At 43.1% G+C, this 13,567-nt stretch overlaps 1 protein-coding gene across 2 annotated transcripts; it reads left to right on the forward strand.

Annotated features, from left to right (window-relative positions):
* The first annotated feature begins 1,520 nt into the window (after positions 1 to 1,520).
* Positions 1,521 to 13,554, forward strand: SLC24A5 (solute carrier family 24 member 5). 2 transcript variants are annotated; one of them, XM_063142802.1, is made up of 9 exons: positions 1,521 to 1,612; positions 4,554 to 4,733; positions 6,074 to 6,157; positions 6,255 to 6,358; positions 7,227 to 7,327; positions 9,423 to 9,700; positions 10,259 to 10,465; positions 12,596 to 12,697; positions 13,182 to 13,554. In XM_063142802.1, exons 2-9 carry the CDS (start codon positions 4,667 to 4,669, stop codon positions 13,502 to 13,504), a joined length of 1,266 nt encoding a protein of 421 aa, XP_062998872.1. In that variant the 5' UTR covers positions 1,521 to 1,612; positions 4,554 to 4,666; the 3' UTR covers positions 13,505 to 13,554. The 2 variants fall into 2 exon arrangements, with proteins under 2 accessions (XP_062998872.1, XP_062998871.1); XM_063142801.1 differs by lacking the exons at positions 1,521 to 1,612; positions 10,259 to 10,465 and having other exon boundaries at positions 4,606 to 4,733.
* The last annotated feature ends 13 nt before the right edge of the window (positions 13,555 to 13,567 follow it).

The raw sequence follows: 13,567 nt of genomic DNA on the forward strand, positions 1-13,567 counted from the left end.
AGAACTCCAGCTGCCAAATTCTGCATTGAAACTTCCGGTCTTCATGGGTAGCCCCCGACATATAACGCATTTCAGCAATCCCACCTGGTGACTGATGGACCCTCCTTGCTCTGGCGAGTGAATAAGGCAATGACGAGGCTTTCAATGTTACTATGGCAGGGAGGAGGTCAGAGAATGAGGGAAATAATCAAGAAGAGGCCAGAGACTCCTTCCCTTCTCTTTGATGGGGTTCCCATTTTGTGCCAGCAGTTCAAATGGCAACACCCCTTTGCAAGATTGCTTGCATTTCTGATTAAAAAGGTATAAGGTTGCATTTCACCTGGGTGAAGTTCTCTGTCTAGGGGCTGTAGAATAGTTCAGATTCCTCGATTCAAGGGCGGAGCCACCGCGCCAACTTTGGAAGAAGGAATCTAACAGCTGGCATGGAGAGAATCACACCAGCTGCCTCTCCAACAGCACAAAGGCCGAGGGGATGTGCCAGTGGGAGCGGATATATTGGCAAGGCATGGGAGGCATCCTGGGAGGTGACAGCGTCATGTAAACGACCTGCACACGTCTGCAAGTAGCCAGTCATGAGCATGCAATGAATCACTCATGTAACGAAGCTCAGTGGTAGAGCCTACCTATGCCCGGCATGTAGAAGATTCCGGGTTCAATCCCCGGCATGTCCAGGTAAGGTCTGAAAATGCTTCCTGCCTGTCAAGGTGAGCCAACCTTCCCCAACATGTTTTGGACTACAACTCCTATCAATCCCAGCCAGCATGGCCAATAGACAGGGATGTTGGAAGTTGTGGTCCATAACATCTGGAAGGCATCTGTTTGGAGAAGGCAATAGTGAGCTAGGTGGACAAAGTCTGATCTCGGCTTGTAGACGCCACTTTTAATCTATTTTATCTTTTTTTTTAAGGCGCAATCCTACGTATGGTAGGATCTACACTACTGCTTTATTATGGTATTGAAGTGCATTGACAACTGCTGGGCCCCGTGACACATTCCATATACCGTTTTCGAACTGTTTTCAAAATGTCATCTCCTGCTTGGGGTAGATCAGGGCAGACAGAAAAGTGTCCTACAACACCGGGCATTCCCCAGCCAGCCATGCTGGGAGTTGGAGGCCACTCTTTCTGTCTAAACGTGCAAAGATTGCGCCCCTAAGGACGCCATCCTATGCACGTTTAGCTAGAAAAGCGTCCTACAACTCCCAGCAAGCTCCGACTCACGCTCTAAAAAAAAAAGAGAGACGAGACGCAAGGAAAAGAATAAGGCGGGAGGAGGAAAACGAAGTCCCTAGGAGGCTCGCATTTTGTGCCGCTGCTTTGAGCGCCTCCTTCCCCTCTGTCCGTGTCTCCCTCCTCCTTCTCCCGCTCAGAGGCCTGCCCGGTCGACTCACATGATCCTCGCGGAGCCGCTAATCCCGTCGCCCTCCGCCCTCAGCGCCCAGTGCGCGACTCCGGCAAGATGCAAGGAGTTTGCAGCCAGCGGAGGAGGAGTCGAGCAATCCATTGGGCGCTTTTGCCGCCGCTGTTGCTGCTGCTGCTCTGGGGGCCCGTGGCGCCTCCGGGGGACCTTTCTGCGCGGGGCGCGTTGGCTCAGCAGCTCCGCGAAGATCCAGGTAGGAAGGAGGAGAAAGTTGGCGGCTCCTTGCCTTCCTCTCTCGAAGCCCCCCCACCACCACCATTTTCCTGCGCGCACTTGGCTAAGGAGCAGGCCCTAAATGCAAGAAGTCCCGAGTGCCGGGGGTGGGGGGCGCGTCTGTGGTGCCAGCTTGCTTACAGGTCTACTCGGAAGTAAACCCTGTGGCGCGCGCTGGGGCTTACTCCCGAGTAAGCCTGTCTCGGATTGCAGCCTTCAGTTCTGAGCGAGGGGGCTTGGGCTGCGATCCGACCCCAAATCGCTCGGCGGGGGAGGGGGGGCGGCTGCGCCCGGAGTTGCAGGCGAAGGAGAAGTTCGGCTGTACTTGGAGTTCGGTGTAAAACGCGGCCAGGGTCAGCGAACAGATAAATAAATGAATTGGGAAAAGAGCCGCGTGAATTGAGAGCGGAGGAGCAACGTTTTTGGAGGCGCAAAAGTGAATGAGGGGGTACAGAACGCTCCGCTTGGGAAACGCAGCTGCAAAGAGCAGCTACAGGTGGGGCACGGTTGTTGATCCACCACTGTCTTTTTTCCAGGTGTGCCAGATGCAAAGTGCAACCCTGGCAAGTGGTTTCCCAGTTTGCACTGGGTGCTTCAGTCTCCTTGCAGCCTGTCTGACTTTAACACCTCTTTTTAAAAAGCCAGCTCAGCCTCACGGTTGATAAAAGCACTTAAACTCGAATACCATGCCAGCTCACCGCAAAATTAAACGCATTGGCTACATATTGGTCTATTTGCGAACAGGGCCAGATCTACACCTTGTGTCAAGTCATTACGAATGTGGAATAAAAGTTAGGAAATGACACTATGAAAGCGGCATATGGAATGGGTCCTGTGCCCCAACAGTTATCAGTGCACTTCAGTAAAACAGTAGTGTAGATCTAGCCGAATTCTGCCTTAGCATCACTGTGCTCTGTGCTGTATATAGAATGCAAATTCTATCGGAGTTCCTCTACCTGTTACAAGCCTTTGCACGAGAAGCACTTCTCTGGGTTGCTTCCACCAAACCAAGGCCTTCTCGGTGGTAGCACCTCAGCTCCGGAATGCTCTTCCCAGAGAAGTACACCTGGCACCTACATTGTTCTCTTTTCAGCCCTAGGCAGCAAAGGCATTTTTATGCTCCCGAGTTTAAAATTAAATTAAATTTTAAAAAGCCGCTCTGAATGTGAATTAGTTGTACGTTCCAAAACGTTTTGTAATTTTTGTTACATTTTATTGTTTTATATTTGTTGCGGGGAAAGGATTGTGTGAAGGGCAGGATCTAAATAAAGTCCGGAGCGTGCACAACTTCAGGAGGCCACCCTGAACGTAAAGCCTTATCGTTATACTTGACAAAGATGTGGTTTCTGACAAGGGTGCGTGGGAATCAGGCGCTCCCCAAAGCATGCCTCATACGGTTCACAGATGCTGCATCCCAATGACTGGATTACTGAATGTATGAATCGATCCCTTTGAAAAGCATTGCATTTGATGTAGGTGGAGCAATGCACTCTTTCTCCCGGTCTTGCAATGAGCCGATCACACATACAAGTCAACGTTTAACTTTGCAGCCATCAAGCGATGGAAACACATGGATGAACCAGTGTGGGTGGTGGTGGTAATTGCTGCTTTCACCTTTTGTGTGTGAACTCCCAAAGACTGGCCCCTGTTGGAAGCAGGAGGTTGGGTAAGATATACCGTGGTCTGTTCCAGGATAGCAGTTCCTAAATGTAAAGAGCTCTGTCTTACCACAATCCAGGGGTGGATAGAAGATAGGGTGCATTACAGTAGCAGACTAGTAGCTATCTCTTCATTGGCTTCCAATTCACTTCAGAATCCAATATAAACTCCTCCTGTTGACCTACAAAGCTTTTCACTGTCTAGCTCCTTCCTATCTTTCCTCTCTCATCTCACACTATTGCCCCGCTTGTGTTCTTCGCTCCTCTGATGTCACGTTTCTCACCTGCCCAAGGGTCTCCACTTCCCTTGCTCGGCTCCGTCCATTTTCTTCGGCTGCCCCTTACGCCTGGAACGCTCTTCCAGAACGTTTGAGAACTACAAGTTCAATCGCAGCTTTTAAAGCTCAGCTAAAAACTTTTCTTTTTCCTAAAGCTTTTAAAACTTGATTTTGTTCTGACTTTTATACTGCCTGTTTGGTGCATTCTCTTCCCCTCCTTATTGCTTTATTATGATTTTATTAGAATGTAAGCCTATGCGGCAGGGTCTTGCTATTTATTGTTTTACTCTGTACAGCACCATGTACATTAATGGTGCTATATAAATAAATAAATAAATAATAATAATAATAATAATAATAATAATAATAATAATAGTTTCTAATCTAGTGGATCACATAGTGCCTGGTGCTATAGCTTACAGGTTCAAATCTCCATCCAGCCATGAGACTCTTGACTTCTGAGTCAACATAGAGTTGTGCTCTAAGCTTGCAAACCTGGCAGCAAGTCCCACTGAACCCGATGAGAATTAAGAGCATAGGATCACATCACACAGCTGTGATGGTAAGCACACTTAAGGCACAATCCTATGCAGGTTTAAACAGAAAGAAGTCCTACAAAATAACTCCTATGGCTGGCTGGCTGGCACATGCTAGGAGTTGTAGGACTGTTTAGGAATGTGCCCTAAAAGGATTGAATTCTGTATAAATATAATTAGGATCATCCTGTGAGGGTTTATGGAAAGCCTCACAGTATATAGAATTGAAGGAAGAACACCCTGTGACATTACCAGTTTAGTTTTTTGAAAACGAAGCTGTATCTAAAGACAAATCTATACTATTAATTTCCAGTTTTTTGTTTTTTTAAAAAAAAGCTTCATTTTTTGCAAAAGTTACTTTACCTTACAATGCTTTACAGATTTCTAGCCACAAGACCACAAAAATGTTCTCCACGTCACATTAAAACATCGTAACCTTTGCTTTTCAGAAAACGGAAGCCAATGTATTCTCCCCCCATCATCGGAATTCCCGGAAGGGTTTTTTACACAGCAGGAGCGAGAAGACGGAGGCATCATTATCTATTTCATAATCATTCTTTATATGTTTTTGGCTGTGTCCATTGTATGTGATGATTACTTCCTGCCTTCCCTGGAAATAATCAGTGATTGTATGTTTCTTTTTACGTTCATGTTTTGGTTTGTTTGCTTTAAAAAAGACAGTATTTTCTACAAGTACTAAACAAACGTTTTGAGATCAGTATTCTGTTCACAAGGCAATTGCAGCCTAGAGGAAAAAAGAAGTTATGCAGCGTTTTGTAGATTTTTACAGGCCAAATATCCAGTGAGTAGCTTTAACGCTAGCAGAGAACACCAGCGTACCTCTGGTGTACCAGTTCACCACTTCATTTTACATCGGTGTTTAATACAGCCATTTGAAGGCTCAACAAATGGCATTCCTCACTAAGGTCCTTTCTGCACCTACAGATGATCCCAGGAAAATGGAGGGATCGTCGCTGCCTGTTCCTGGGATCCCCTGTGTGTCATTTGCATGCACAGGGATGATCCCGGGACGATCCCTGGGGAAAAGGCAGGTGTAGAAACGGCCTAAGTCAAAGTGATTCACCTCTTCTGGAAAACCACTAGGGAAAGTATTAATTATGGGCAGGGCTGTGTATATTTCTACTTAATGTTGAAAAAAATTCTGCACCCACAGCCCCTCCTTTGCCATCGACTTTTCTACCAGTTGAGTATCAAGGATGAGTTGCAGGACTCTGAAACCTGTGGAAGTGAAGGTGGGTGGGAGGTTGTGGGGAGAGAGGATTCAGCACTTTATCCTGCCATAGGAATTTAGGAACATAGAGAATTGCTTTAAACAAGTCAGGTGTTTTTCCCCCCATCACCCAGCATTATCTGCTCTCCAGGGCCCCGTGCCAGAGAATTTTCCCCTTACCTGCTACCTAGTCCTTTAAACTCATGGGTACAGAACCTCAGGCCTGGGGAACAAATCCATCTCCAAAACATTCTCCTGGCCCTACCCCTTTTCTCGCAACCACCATTTGATTGGTGGTTTTCCAGCCTCTGTGGAGCTCCTCACCCACCACCACCCCCAGGACAAAATGCCTCTATCTCCCAAGACTTCTTTACTGGCAGTACAAGCTTTAAAACAAAATACGCTGGTATTTTGGATCCCCGTCCTTCTGCCTTTGTGCCCCGCTCCACCTCAAAAGAGCTTCTCCAATATGGAATTCTACTCTCTGGCTGAAAGAGTTTCAACACCCCATGTTTTACCTGGAGATGGCAAAAGGGATACAACCTGCCCATCGCCGGATTAAAGCAAGTCCGCCACTTCCATCTCAAATCCACACGCACGCCAGCTTTAAAACAGGTCAGCATAACCTGTGTTCTAAGACCTGGGTCTGCTGCTTTAGTTGTTGCACCCAGAACTGCCTACACCCGTGATATTCGTATATATTTTCCTTGCTTCTTACCTCTTTGTTCCTTACTGTAGCCCTCGGCCTCTCTCAGGATGTTGCAGGAGCAACTTTCATGGCAGCTGGTAGCTCTGCCCCTGAATTAGTCACAGCCTTCTTAGGTAAAGTTAACCCCGCACGTTAAGCAGAACACAGAATTCCTTGCATCCCACGCGGAAAGCATCGCTCAACAGAATTCATTTCCGCTTTCACTTCTAGGAGTTTTCGTCACAAAGGGAGACATTGGAGTCAGCACCATCCTCGGTTCTGCGATTTACAACCTTCTCGGTATCTGTGCAGCTTGCGGGCTCTTATCTAGCGTGGTACATACTTTTATTATTCTCTTAAACTGTTTTTTCAAGGCCTGCTGCCAAAGCCCACTTCATCTGAGGTCAATTAAACCTAACATAGCGGCAAAGTAGCATGTAATCAATTTGAAGATAGTAACAAAAATTGGCAAGCTTCTCTAGTCACTGTGCTTCAGTAACTTTCAGGAAGCTAGAATGTAGGTCCAAATACAGAAGTTGAATGACTTAGCATTATTTTATGTGTAAATATATTTATATAAATCAGTAACAGTAACAATGCTTAGGTCTCACCGACTGACTCATTAACAGGGTTATTGAAATTTTGATGGCATTTCCAGAGGAGGGCAGCCTTCAGGCTTACAGGACTTAATTTTGCATTTTACTAGAACCATGAGATCCATCAGTTGGAGCAAAATGGTGGCTCAGGAAACAAATCCAGTTACTTACTGAAGCCCAATGGGAAGACCTGCATACACAAATACAAAACTACATCTGCGTTCCTAAAGATCAGGGATTCTAACAGTCTACTTTTGACCTAAACATGGTAACAGTTAAACAATTAGAATCTGGAGAGCTTGATCTACTGCAAGGCCGTAGCTAGACCTAAGGTTTATCCCAGGATCATCCCGGGTTTGTCCCTGCCTGAGCACTGGATGCCCTGTGTGGCACTTAGATGAACAGGTTTGACCCCAGGACAATCCTGGGATAAACCTTAGGTCTAGCTACGGCCCAAATCACCCAGAGAACTACCTAATCTACCTAATGCCCACCCAATCTAGATATTTAGTACACACAACATCCAAGACATCCCAAAGATTAGAAAAATCTGTAAATGCTGTAAACGTTTACTTTTGTAAAAGTATGTCTGAATTATATTCCGTAGGTTTCAAGACTCTCCTGTTGGCCTCTGTTTAGAGACTGCTTGGCCTATGCAGTTAGTGCAACAGCAGTTCTTGCGATGATAATAGACAACAAAGTTTACTGGTAAGTATCCACCTCGTATTCCGTGAATGGTGAACAGGCAGCAAGCCAGCCGTACAGTAGCTTTGTCTGTTCTCTTTATTACATGAAGATAACCAATGTGAAATTTTACTTGACCGTACAGCAGCACAAATACGGTCTACCTGGCTAGTAAATGCATTGTTTATTTACACAACCCTATTGTAAGCTATTTCATTTGACCAGGAGTTAAGGGCACGCTTAAATTTGGTTCTGGTATATCAATGTAATAGGAAATATTAGAAAATTTTTATTATCTTGGGATAAATGGTAACTCTTCTTTCTTACATTGTAATGTCTTGTAGTTCCTTCAGTATCTCAAAAAGACACCTGTATTGGAAGATTTGGTGATATGCCTTTTAATAAAGTGCTGCTTTTTAATAATGTATTAGTTTTATATGTTTAATTAATTATATGTATTTTATGGTGTTTTGCATTTGTGTTGTACCCCCTCTCAATCCAGAGGGAGAGGCGGGTAATAAATAGATTTATTATTATTATTATTATTATTATTTATTATTATTATTATTATTATTATTTGCAAATTTTATTCTACCAGTTAAAAGGCAGATGATCAACCAAATACTTTAATTGGTGGGCAGCCCTAATTACACATACTATCCAGGATGCTTCACCCCAGATGAGGCACTTACCAGTATCCAAGAGTTTTGGAATACCAATGTTGGCATTACATAGAAGTAGCATATGCATAATTGGACCTGGAATAGGGAGACTGTTCAGTCAATACCGCCTTCAGTTTGACAAATACAAGAAACTTAATAATGGCCGCTAGTACTTTGTTTGCCTGCAGGCAGGAAACAAGAACAGAACATGTCTAGTTCCATGTGATGTGGGACTGACAATGATCACATGCACAGTCTCTCAAAAAGGATACTGTTGAGCTGAACAAAGGTGCAGAAAAGACCAACCAAAATGATCACAGGGCTGGAGCAACTCCTCTATGAGGCTATGTTACAACATTTGGGCAAGACGTGATAGAGGTGTATTAAATTGTGCATGGGAAAGCGGATAGATGGTGTGGAGAGTATGGAAAACAGAAATCAAGAGAAATGTTTCTCCCTCTCTCATCATGGTCTGGGGCCATCTAAAGAAGCTGATGGGTGGGAGATTCAGGTCCGACAAAAGGGAAGTACTTGTTCACACACTGCAGAAAACTAGAATTCACTTCCACAACCTGTGGAGATGGTCGCCAACTTTAAAAAAGGATTAGACAAATTCATAGAGGGTAAGACTATCAATTGGTATTTGTCGTGAGAGCTGTATATTACTCCCAGAATCACAGTCAGCTTCCCTCTAAATACACTGAGTGACACAGTGGGAAAGAGTGATTGCCATGACACCCTACTGGTGAGCTAGCCAGAGGCATCCGGTTGGCTACTGCGAAAAACGGGATGCCGGACTAGATAGGCCATTGGGTTTTTCCTAGAACCAACTGGAGTTTGGTGCAAAAGACATACACTTACGAATTAAAAGAATTCTGAGCCCAAGAATTTGTTTTAAGTATCAGAACTGAATGGAGCTCATAGTCCTTCCACACAAGAATCTCCTCCCAAGCTTTCTCCATTTCAGCTGTATAATATAGAGCATTGGGAGGAGGGGAGTCATTTTGGAAGCCAAAAATCCTCACTGATCTTCTGCAAATCAGCCAGAGATCTATCAGATCAACCCTCTGCCAACCCTTCTCTGGACAACGACTGCTGTGGGGAATGTTGGGAGCTCTTAGAGGGCAAATCTGAGGGACACAGCTCATTCTTTTGCACGTAAAACGTCCCAGGCTCCACTCCCTGGCATCTGCAGGTAGAACTGCCTATTCAAAACCCCAGAGAGCCACTGCCATTTGGTATAGTAGACAATACTGAGCAAAGTGGTTTTACTCCAGTATATGATGGCTTCTTATGTTCTCATCTTGCCTTGTACATCCAATCTTTCTCAGGAAAAAGTCATATCACATCACTTTGGAATATGCCTCTACCCTCAAATGTGATTTTTTTATATAAAACTCTCGAAGTACAACCAAAAAAGTTAATACATTTTTACTTGAGTTCTTACTTTATTCTAGGTACGAATGCACTTTACTCCTGTTAATATATGGCGTCTATATTTTGGTGCTCTGCTTTGACATTAAAATCAACCAGTACGTCATGAAGAAGTTTAGTCCTTGCTGTAACTGTTTCACAGTGACTATGGAAGAAGCTGAACAGCAGCCACTAATTGGATGGAAGGAGGAAACGGGCCCCCTCGTTCGGCGACAGTCAAGAACAGACAGTGGAATTTTTCATGAGTCGGATTACTCTCACCTTTCAATAAGTTTACATGGACTCGATACAATTTCTGAAGGTATTTGTGCAAATTGTTTTAGTTCTTTTTAGAAAGGGCTGTTGCAAGTGCAGTCAGCTTTAAAATTTATAGTCGAAAATTCTTAAGACTCTCAAGTGCTTCAAGTAATTTTCTAAACATAACCCTAAGTCCGAGAGCTGAAGTGTTTTAAATTATATTATGGCTCAGGTGAGGCATAAGCTTAAGCAGGACTGCACAGGTCCTGGATCGGTTCAAACTCCTTCAGATGTTCACATACACACACAGCACTGCGGGATTGCATGGGGCGCATATATGGAGACCTAAGTTTTGCTTCCTGTTACCTGTCTCATTTATTTTTAAGAGGTCTAAACTTTGTACACCATAAAACCTGTGCATCATGAATAACTAGTAATTTGCAGTTCTTTTGTATGCATTGCCTGGAGAGCATTTTATTGGAATGATTTTAAATTGGTAATGCAGGGTAACCATGTACATGTCTAAAACGTCAAAGTTCACACCAGCAAAACTATGCACTTCTTTTTTCTTTTGAAAGCATGGTTTAAAAGATCTCATTTCTTAAATGCTTCTATTGAACAGATCCTCCGAGTGTGTTCACGGTGCCTGAAGCAGATCTGAAGAGAGTTCTGTGGGTACTCTCCCTTCCAATTATTACTGTACTTTACTTGACAATACCAGACTGCAGAAGACAGTTTTGGAAGAACTGGTTCATGCTTACATTCTTCATGTCAGCAGTGTGGATTTCTGCATTTACGTATGTTCTTGTATGGATGGTGACAATAGTGGGTATGTATTCAGCCCAGCAGCGTATAATCTTCCCTGTCACAATCATCAGTTAAGCAGTAATATCAAACAGAAGTCCTGGCTTCAGTGATGCTTCTGCTTAAGTGATTGTGCTTAAAACTGCACATCTTTTGACAGATAATGCCTTGCTCTCAAACAAGGACGATTCATTTTATGAATGGAAGAGTCCAGGGCATGTCTTATGCTAAAGAGTAGTCATAAATTGGGAACAGTTCTGATTCCCCAGCATATGTGCTGAAAAGCTTCTTGCCAACCAGCAAGGCACAACCCACTGCTACTGTGTCAAGTGAGCCTATAGCCAGCCCCTATTTTGAGCTTTTCAGAAAATGATCCAGCAGCTCACTCCTGCCTCTCTAGAAGTAACCTGCACTCACTGGGCCTTAGGAGAAATGGTTTGCGGGATCATTCTGTACACAGCACAGCAGGAAAGGGCTTTCCTTGAGATAAAGTGTGAGTTAGTAGAATTTTAAGAGACAGATTTCGACATCTCCTATGGGAAGTGTACATTAAACCTAGCACTCTTGTTCAAAATAGAAATAAAGTGCACAGCCAATAAACATGACTAACATTTCTAATCTGAACAATAAATATTTCAAGCAATTAAACATAGAAAGTTCCCATATACTGGGTCAGATTATGACCTGGTTTGCACATAATAACCCATGGTGTAATTAACCCTAGGTTGTTGAGTCATGGGTTATATGCAAACCTGGAACTATGGATTGTTAACCATGAACAACCCACAAAGAGAACCCAGTTTGTCATTGGGTTCTGAAATGTGGGTTGTTTAAACCATGGGTTGTCATTATATGAAGACCCAACATCATGGTTTGTTCATGGCTTGTTTCACCAGACTAGATGCAGAAGGGAAAAGCTTTTTTTAAAATCCCATTGTCTTTACACGCCAGTACTACAGTGCCCCAAAGGCAGTTGTGGTAGAAGGAGGGAATGGGTAAAGGAGAAGGTAAACAACCCAGGGACTGAGAAAACACCATTGTTTGTAGGAATCCTTTGCCAAGCAAAACTTGGGTATGACAACAAACCATGGTTTAAATAAAACATGGGTTGTGTTACATGAAATCCAGGTCTATTTGTCCTTCTGGCCATATATTGTCCATCCTGGCAACCACTCTTCAGTGTCTTTTCCATCTCCTACTATCCAATACTTTTCACTGAAATTCTGGGGATAGAACATGAGAGCTTCTGCGTGCAAAGCATGTTATTTACCACTGGATTATGGTTCCCCTCCTGCAGATCATACTCACCTGTATTTATATAGCAAAACGGAGCCTTTTCAAGGATGAGCTAAACGCCAGCCACTTAGGACTATACTAGATCCTTTCCTTTATTCCATCTGTCACTATGCAATTAAAATATCAGAATATATAAACGGGAATCATATGTTAGACAACATCTGAGATCAGCTTCTGATTATACCGCAAACTATTATTGGGTAAATTGAATATTTAATTCATTTTCTGGCATCAGAAACACAAGTCAAATCAGATCTAACATTAATAGCTTAGAAATTCAGACCCTAAACAACTGTTACAGTGATAAAGACAGTGCCCTTTCATCAATTTCTAGAAACTAAAAGCTTTAAAGTTGATTTCCCATCTGAACTCACACAGCAATGCCTTTTGAAAGTTTCAGAATAAGGCTTATCAGCAGACTTCACACCCCTCCACCCATGGGAATGCATGTGTTTCTTTCAAGAGTAGATTATTAAGAGGGGTTAGCTGTTCATATGACTTCAGCAGCTCATGTGATAAAGATGCCAAAGTAACGGAAGGGATTATACTAGTTGGAGCAACTCCAAAAGAGGGCTGCAATTGTCGAGAATATCAAACTTTTTCTCTATTTAAAGGGAGATTTTGCAGTCTTTCATGCTGTTAGGTGACAATATTTTCAAAACTCGAAAGGTTTTATCAATTATTGATAAATGGATACAATAGAATAGTTATTTCTTAATACACAAACAACCAAGCTGAAGTATTTTAATTTGTTCATTTTGATTTTAAAAAGTGACCTGTGAAACACTAGTATGATCTCCCCTCTGATCCATTCTTTGACCTTTAAAAAAAGTTAAAATGTGACTTTTCCTATTTATAGGGGAAACCTTGCAAATTCCAGAAACTGTAATGGGTCTTACATTACTAGCAGCAGGAACAAGCATACCAGATACAATTGCCAGCGTGCTGGTGGCTAGGAAAGGTAAGCCACCTTTCAGCTTTTTCACACCCGTACCATTGTGAAGTAGTTTGCAACACTGAAAAGAGGTAATTTTCACCATGTTGATATGCCGCATGACAGAATAAGGTCCCACTCAGCTGACATGAACAACAAACTGCTAAACCTTTAGCGTTCGAAATTGGAAGGAAGTGTTCCTTAGTACATCTTGTACTAGGGACAGCAGAAGAAGACCACCACCTTCAGACCTTGCTTATAAAGTTTCCAAAAAGGCCCCTGAGTGGCCACGGTTGGGAGACAGAATTCTAATCTAGGTGGAACTCGGATGATTTGAGCAAGGCAATTCTTAACACCCATCTTAAGGTATTTTTAGACAGGTTAAATACCAAAAAAGCACCAAGCTAGCCAGTTTTGTGATCAAGGTATAGTGTATTTTAAAAATTCGGTCTAATGCCACAGCAAAGTGTTTCCTTAAGGCTGACACACTTACATGTGTTTTATCTTGCAGGAAGAGGAGATATGGCCATGTCAAACATTGTAGGATCCAATGTGTTTGATTTGTTGTGCTTGGGATTACCCTGGTTTATAAAGACAGCCTTTGTAGACACATCAGCTCCCGTGCAAGTGAACAGCAGTGGCTTGACTTACACCTCCATCTCTCTCATTTGCTCCATTGCGTTTATTTTTCTGGCTGTTCATCTGAATGGCTGGAAGTTAGACAAAAAACTGGGGGCCGTCTGTCTAGTGATGTACTTAGCATTTGCAGTATTATCAATTCTTTATGAACTTGGAATCATAGGAAACAATCCTATGAGGATCTGTGGTGACTAGTTTTGTTGCTGTTGCTTTTAACACTGTAATCAACAATAAAAAATTAAAAAAAAAAAACCATAA

Source organism: Elgaria multicarinata, chromosome 16 (assembly GCF_023053635.1).
Source record: "Elgaria multicarinata webbii isolate HBS135686 ecotype San Diego chromosome 16, rElgMul1.1.pri, whole genome shotgun sequence".
NCBI classification, from domain to species: Eukaryota; Metazoa; Chordata; class Lepidosauria; order Squamata; family Anguidae; genus Elgaria; species Elgaria multicarinata.